The following is an 8,448-nucleotide window of genomic DNA, read 5'->3' on the forward strand; positions in this document are numbered from 1 at the left end:
CACACATATCACACACATCACACATATCACACACATCACACATATCACACACATCACACACATCACACACATCACACACATCACACATCACACACGTCACACACGTCACACACGTCACACACATCACACACATCTCACACATCACACACATCACACATCACACACATCACACATCACACACATCTCACATCACACAAATCTCACATCACACATCACACATCACACACATCACACACATCACACATTACGTCACACTTAAACACAACGTCTCTATGTTCAGAATCAGCTGAGTGGACGTTTTTGAAGCTTACGTAGTGCTGGCTCGGGTACGAACGTTTCTCGAAGCCCAACAGCTCCACGTGTCTGACGTAGGTCTCCTCCATGCTGAGATACAACCGACAACTGAGAGGACACACAGAGGAGTACAGGGCTTATATACTGTGTGTGTGTGTGTGTGTGTGTGTGTGTGTGAGTGTGTGTGTGTGTATCAACGCACCAAAAGAGTCACTTCCTCTTTACACGGCGACGAAAGTCATTTAACTTTATCGCAGAAAAAAGAGAAACGAGGAACTACTTTTTCTTTTTAATCAACATCTGTTGAAAAATGCCGATGATAACAGCGCAAAACAGCAGGAGTCAACAGCGTCAACAAAGCCAGGAGAAGCTGTGACAACAGCACACACAGTCATTAGACTTCACTCCTCATCTTTAGATAATAGCCACCGATTTCACTGCTGGATCTCTTGATGGAAAAAATATAAGATTATTTAATAAGTTCTACAGGTCTGTTAAATAATTTGTTCTTTAAAATGTCACAACATGGAAAATATTGATTCCCGGTTCATGTTTCGTCCGACAAAACAGCCCAAAACCCAAAGACCTTTACTTTATAATGATGTAAAACAGAGAAAAGACGATAAATATTCATGATTGAGAAGCAGCAACAAGGAATGTTTTGGTATTTTTGCCTAAAAAGTGACTCAAAAACAATCAAAGTAGTTGCTTATTGGGTTTGTTTTGTTGGTAAAAGTTGATTTCTTCACATTCAGTCATTTTTGTTTTTCTGCTTCGGTGACCGTCTGAAATATAAATAAACCAAATATCTGTTCCTCTGCTGCTAAAGGAGGAAGTTGATTCATGTGGGATTGTTTGCGTTTCTTTTGTGCTCGTGTTCCTCTTCGTCTGTTTGCTGAACAAGTTGAGCTGAAAGACACACGAGAGACACGAAGAGCAGAGACAACAGACGAGCTGTGGATCAACAGAAACAGCCGGGTGGGGAATTCTCAACTTCCAGGAAACTTTGTTTCACCGTTAAAGTGAGTACGGTGTGTACATAGTGTAGTAGAGGACAAGTAGAATACACAAGTATTACAACCACAACATCAGTAACAATAAAGATGATACATTCAATAACAAACCACAACCAGACACACGGTTCAGATTATGTTTTTATTATGTTAAAATCAGCTGTAAGAAGTATTTCTCTGTGATTCTGCCACCGCCCGACGATGTCCCCAGTCCGGGTCAGCAGTCCCCCCCCCCCTGCTGAGAACAGCCTGGGGCAAGCCCTGCTTTCCCTTCCTGAGCCGTCGGATGGTTTGCCAGAACCTCCTTGAGGCCAACCAAAAGTCCTTCTCCATGGCCTCCCCGAACTCCTCCCATGCCCGAGTTTTAGCATTCGCGACCACCGCAGCTGCAGCCCTTCTGGCCTGCCGGTACCTGTCAGCTGCTTCGGGAGACCCCTGGGCCAACCAGGCCTTGACGGTCTTCTTCTTCAGCGTTGCCGCCAACTCTTGGTCTCTTTTGGCCAACTCTTGGTTTGTTGGTCTCTTCTGAGGAAGAGACCAACAAACCCCCTCTGGTGGGGAGATGGCGACATCTGCTGCTCGTTTTTCTACGTTACACACATCGAAGTACAGAATCAGTTACTGTATTTAGTGTATTACGTCATCACCTACTGCACATCAGTTTCCATTTTTCGTAGTGTAGTGGTTATCACGTTCGCCTCACACGCGAAAGGTTCGAAACCGGGCGGGAACACATTCTTTCCACTTCGGGGTCATCTTTGAACCTTTTTTATCTGTGGCACAAATTCTGGCGATTTATTCATTCAACCTCCTGATCCGGGATCTAGGATGAAGAAAGACAGGGAACGGGACGAGCTTTTGGTTTGGTACCTGAACGCAACACTCTCAGAGTTTCTGTATCGAGCTGATTCTAGAATGTACAAAAACACAATGCCCCTAAAACATTATATATAAAACAAATGACCAGTACATTAAACATACAGTATACATATATACATACAGTAGATGGTGTATCCATAAACATATTTACGATATAAGTGCTGAAACAATAATCATCATTATGTCAGGATTGCTGCTTCTCTGAATATCTGTTGGATTTGGAAAAAACTATTAAATAAATGAATGAAAAGGATTGTTGTTTGATACGCTGAATTAAAAGTATAAGTAAATAAGTCAGTCCAGGTGATTTTTATTAATACAATCTAGATATTAACTATAAACACAGATGTTAGGAAAACACTGAGCCACAATACAGACAGTTATATCCTGAACATATTGTATTTATTCTAGTGCAATAAATATATACATTCTAGTGCAATAACTGTATTTATTTTGATGCAATAACTTATATTTATATGACGGTGGGACGTCTGCCACTCAAAGGGGACAAACAGCGCCCCCAACATCACAGACATCTGACAGCCGTAGTGATCAGGAGTACCATCGAGAATGAATGGAGAGAGTTAAGAGAGTTAAGACTTATATTTCCACAGATTATAACTGTGTCATTTCATTGTTCATTTCATTCTTCAGATAAGTCTTCTGGTGGTTCATCACAACGGGTTGTGATTTCTGAAACAACCTCTTCCTCTAGGATCTAGATAGGAAAGATCTGTAGTGTGATGTAGTGTGATACATCTACTTTGAAGGACTGCGGTACATGGTTATAATCTGAACGCACTTATCGCACCAAGTTTCCGTAGTGTAGTGGTTATCACGTTCGCCTAACACGCGAAAGGTCCCCGGTTCGAGACCGGGCGGAAACAGTTTTTGCTGCAGAGGAAAAAACAACGAGCTAAAATTCAAATAAATCATCGGGTTGTTCTCCAGTGGCATGTATAGATACACTACCTTCGTTCAGTGCATTGGCACGCTGTAGTCAGTGACTTTATTTGTTTTCTTAACTGTATTAAGTACATTCAGCATGTAATCAAGATAATTTGCTGTAGTCCCAATTTATAGATGTTCCCTTAACGCCTCGCAAGTGGGCGAAGCCGGAGCCCGGAAGCTCCCCAGAGACAGAAACCTGCAAAAAGAAACTGTCGCTTTTTATCATTCTTAACATATTTAAGAGTGCAATACAGGAGTCTACAAGAGAGGGCATGTGCAAGGGAAACGTATTAAATAGTCTGAATGTTAAATAAACATCTACAGACATTAGATAGATACACAGTCTGTTTTATAATCGGTTCTTGAACGCATCACTCACATAGCGTTTCCGTAGTGTAGTGGTTATCACGTTCGCCTCACACGCGAAAGGTCCCCGGTTCGAAACCGGGCGGAAACACATATTGCTTTTTTTAATCTCCAGAAAACACCGTGAGAGCTAAGGAGCAGATAAAACGTGAATGAGCTCTTACGAGTATAAACATTCGTTCAATTACATTCAAATATACATGTGGACATTAGGCTAGTTAAGATAAAATGTCACTAAACATGGTCATAAAGCACAATAAACAGAATACCTTGTTCCCGTTCCAGCTAGGAGCTTAACCGTGAAGGAGGAATATCTTACCTTTTCTTTACACCGCCAATTATCCAAATTTTTTTCATGCGAAGTCAAGTTTCTGCTCTCTGACGAGATTTGTATCTGCTTCCGGTTACGCCAGAAGGACTTCAAAATAAAGGACCCGAAACGTAAAAAGGCACTAAATGTCAATAAATGCTGACAGGAAGTGATTATGTTAAGTCATTTACACCTGTTTGATAACATGTTTTCATTCTCATGGTTTAAACGTGTTTCTCTCTGTTGTCGTGGGTGTAATTAATCAAAACATTGAAACAGCGCTCTTGTCCCCATGATGTGGCTAACAACGGTACTGCCTCCTGTATGTGTATTGCAGTTAAATTGCATTTATTTATTGTTTTTCTGTTTTCTTCTTTAGGTTACTGAGATATTTACGGCTATTAAGAACCCTGAAGACCCGCTACGACCTCCACATGGTAGGACTAACTTTAAACAATGTTTATACTGAACATCAAAAACTACAGGCATGACTCAGTCAGTACAATCTTTAGATATGACTCATAATACTGCAGTCTCCAAAAAATATTTATAATTTTAATATTTATAATAAGAAAAAAAGCTCTGAGCTAATGAAACCATACTGAAGAAGTATTACTTCTAGTATCTCAGGAGTGGATATCATTAAAAAAACTGTAAACTGTGACGTTAGGTTTTCTTCTCACACACAGACGTTGTGATTGTTGTTTATTCAGCTTGTTTTCAGGAGGTTAATAATCACAGAAACACTCAGAAAAGAATAAACTACAAAGATCATTCATCTTCACATTTGACATGAACGTCCACCTGGACTCAAAGATGAACCGACTAGAGTTGGCTGGTTAAAGTATGAGGTCATTGCGACCACGCGACACACACAGAATCGATGTGCGTTCTATCACAAATATCTAATAAGATAAAATAAATAAAATAAAGATTACATGTTGTAAAGTTAACAAAGAGCAAATAAAACAAACGTCCTCAAACTAACACAACAAGAACACGTGAGGTTTGGAGTCAAACCCTTCTGATGTTAAATATTTGAATACTTATTGAAAGGATCCAGCGGTGTGTAATAGTACACAGACTTTGGAGGGGACAATTATTTATTAAAAATGATTTATTCATCTATTTATTCTTTAACATCCGTTTGGCTTTTTGTCTGTAGCTGTTGTGGCTGAAATGAAGAGAAGAGACTCTTCTTCTTGGAGTCGCAACCAGCGGGAAGTGTTTTAATGAGCACACGGCAACATACAACAAATCCAAAGTATTAGTTCTTACAGCTTATTCTTATAGTCTAACTTCAGCCCCCTTTATGTCGCTTTCCACCAATCAAACCCGTCGCTTGAACCACAAACAAAGCACATCTGGTCCTCCTCATCATGTCATGCTCTCATCCCTTCAGCTGGGTCAAGATGACCTTTTGGCAGAACACACAATTCATGTACAGGAAATGTTTGGAATCAAGTTGGAGTGATGTATTTCTATTTGTCTGGCGCCTCTTTATCAGAACCCTCTGTAAGGCCCCCACGTCTGGGCGTACAGCCAATCACACCCGAGGGAAGTAGTGCAAGAGTTTACACTGCTACTAAGCTGAGCTCACGCACACACACACACACACACACACACACACACACACACACACACACACATCTGGGCGCCCGGCACCACCAAGTACACGGAGCTTGAACTTCCTCCTCCTGCAGACAGAACAGGATCTGGACACAATATATATGAGATATATGCAGATAGATGGAAACAAGCTCTATACATTTCCACTTTACTTGAGTATTTATTTAATAACTTTAATACATTTTCAGATTTCATATTAAAACAAAATAAAGTAAAAATCATCATCTATTAATGTAGCAATAAATAAAGTCATTAAAACCATCTCCATCTTCACCAGCTGCAACGTTAAAGTGATGAAGATATTAATAAAGCTGGAACTAGTTTTAACTACTTTATATACAGAATATTTAGGCTGTATGCTGCATAATAATACATCATAGTTTATTAGTTGATTTGAAGAAGTTACATAAACTGGAAATACTCAAGTAAAGTAGGCTAAAAGTTTAAATTATTACAAAATTATACTTGCATACTAGAGTAAATGTACTCAAGTATGCAAGTAACGCTTGAAATTCGTTATCCATGTTGAAATGAATCACTGGCTGTTTGTTTTCCTCCGGGAAAGGGTCACGTGATATGTGCGTGACGAATCAGGGAAGGACACGTCGTGAACCAATCAAGTAGCGAACGCGGGTGTGGGCGTCATCGTTTCCAAACTCCTCCGTTTTCAGTGCTCGAAAACGCCGGCGTAGTGTGGACGCTCAGTGTGAACGTAGCAAATCATATGCGTCTATAAATGGAAACGTAGTAGTGTGGACGTGGCTTTAGGCCACTCCTCCGTTTCCATTAGTGACATTCCAGCACTTCTAAAACAAAAGAGGACAAATTATTTTTAATTTTGCTCTCAAAAATGACGCATTCACCTTAAAAACGTACACAATGTTTCTTCTCAATGATAAAATATATGAGTACTTTTACTTTTGGTACTTTGATGCTAATACTACTTTCACTTAACTTAACTTGTAACAGAGTATTGTGACTTTGTGGTTTTACTATTGTTAAAGGATTTCTCATGTTAAGAGATGGTTTCCGGTCGGTTCTGATGCTGAGCTTTTGTTTCATGTTTCATTTTACAAATCAGTTAGAAAGGTTTTTGTAACATTTCTTTTCTCCCGCTGCTCGTAGAGTGAAATAAAGAAGTTAACGTGCAGCTGATGGTGATCATTTCACTCACTGAATGAAACACAGGTCGGATGAGAGCGTTGGATTTGTTGAACGTAATTTAAATGAAGCGCTCCCCGTGTTTTGTGTCTCCGAGGCTCTCTAGTCCAGAGTGTAGATGTTCTCCTGGACTGGTCTCCTCATCCGGATCTCATAGATGATGTGAGGAGGCTCTTCAGAGGAGAAGCTGGAGGAGAGAGTCAGAGGTAAACAGACGTTCTGTCACATAGTGGCACTTCAACAAACATTGACCGAGAATAAGTATTATTGTTATTATAAGTATTATTATTATTATTATTATTATTAGAAGTATTATTATTATTATATGTATTATTATTATTATATGTATTATTATTATTATTAATATACCTATTCCAATAATAAGTATTATTGGTATTATTATTATATGTATTATTATTATTATTATTATTATATGTATTATTATATGTATTATTATTATACCTATTCCAATAATAGGTATTATTATTATTATTATTATTATATGTATTATTATTAATATTATACCTATTCCTATTGTAAGTATTATTATTATTATATATATTCCCATATTTTGGGATTCATCAGAGGCCACCATTTTAACGATAATTATAATTTCAGAAATATGTATTTTTTGTAAAACTGCCAATATTTTAAATCTACTCGGTAGATTTGTTGCCTCAAATATGATCAGAAGTGAATTAAATGCTAAGATACGAAATTGATAAATAAAAAATATAATTTAAAAAAATACCGTTCGGACCGAGACGCCGTCCTTCGGACTACGAGAACAAAAACTCGAGTTGCCGTCGTTGAGTCACGCTGAAGTGCTGGTTAGCATCATAGCTAGGCTAACGTTAGCAGTTTAGCGGTGTAGCGGCCTGTAGCCAATCAGAGGCAGAGTACAGGGTCGGGTCTTCCCGCACACGTGCAGAGTGGCTTCTCTTCACATTCTGGAAATAATGGTCGTTCATTCTTTTAATTTGTTAAAAGCAAAAATCTCACACATTGCACCTTTTTCAGTAAAATATCTGAATACTTTTTGCTTCTTTAACTTCTTAAATCTTTCACCGTCTCCTTTCCGTTAGTCTCACTGTCTTGGTCGACTTTTTGCTGCGATGCTCCTAAACTTTCCCACAATGCATCGCTTGTCATTACCTCGCCAACATGTAAGATGGCGGTATTTAATGGCCCGTGTTTAACTCACCATCCGGTTTTTAAGGCTCGTCTGTATATTCCACCTGGAGAAGGAAACGAGATCTGAATGTGTTTCATATTTAGTTTGAAGCAAAAGCACATAAATAACAAATATTCTTTGTTATTTTGTATAAATCTCGTGGTGTGGAGACTTCCACTGAAGGAAGGAAGAGAAAACGTACGTTTGAAGGCCAGGAAGAGGAAAACCGCCCCCAAGATGAACAACACACTGAGGGAGAGAAAGAGGACGGGAACGTTGATCTGGAGAGAGAGAGACGGTAGAGAGTCCTCCACCTGACATAAGAGAGAGAGAGAGAGTTTAAAGTTCCTTAAATATCAAACTATAAATATGATGCTATTTATGTCCAATATGATGAATAAGATTTAAAGCCATCGGGAGACCAAGACGCTGTAAAAGCTCTGTTGTAATGTCAATAATGTAAAGGGAGGAAACTATTCTCTTTTTAGCCCGTGTTTATTTATATTTATTTAAATTGTGTCCATTAAAAGTATTCAGATTCAGTTAGCAGTTTACCCGCTGATGTACAGACAACCATCACCGGATTACTTTGATACTGAAGAAAACTTTAAAACATGAAGGTTAAGGAGTGACGTAGAGACGCCGTATACGTCTCTGGTAGAGACCTGTCA

General features: G+C 38.9%; 1 protein-coding gene and 2 non-coding genes across 3 annotated transcripts in view; 2 read left to right on the forward strand and 1 right to left on the reverse strand.

The window, feature by feature from the left end:
- The window catches only part of ncf1 (neutrophil cytosolic factor 1), a 7,469-nt gene extending 7,067 nt beyond the window's left edge, over nt 1-402 (reverse strand). The window contains exon 1 of the mRNA XM_031874197.1: nt 312-402. Coding sequence (XP_031730057.1) covers nt 312-383 — 72 coding nt within the window. The 5' untranslated portion in view covers nt 384-402. The remainder of the gene's footprint in view (nt 1-311) is intronic.
- A 2,598-nt stretch (nt 403-3,000) lies between these two features.
- Nucleotides 3,001-3,073, forward strand: trnav-aac (transfer RNA valine (anticodon AAC)). Its single transcript has one exon. It is a non-coding gene; the product is annotated as a tRNA-Val (tRNA).
- A 448-nt stretch (nt 3,074-3,521) lies between these two features.
- Nucleotides 3,522-3,594, forward strand: trnav-cac (transfer RNA valine (anticodon CAC)). Its single transcript has one exon. It is a non-coding gene; the product is annotated as a tRNA-Val (tRNA).
- Nucleotides 3,595-8,448: the final 4,854 nt, after the last annotated feature.

The sequence above is a fragment of the Anarrhichthys ocellatus genome, unplaced genomic scaffold (assembly GCF_004355925.1).
Source record: "Anarrhichthys ocellatus isolate YVR2014 unplaced genomic scaffold, GSC_Weel_1.0 scaffold78, whole genome shotgun sequence".
Lineage (NCBI taxonomy): Eukaryota > Metazoa > Chordata > Actinopteri > Perciformes > Anarhichadidae > Anarrhichthys > Anarrhichthys ocellatus.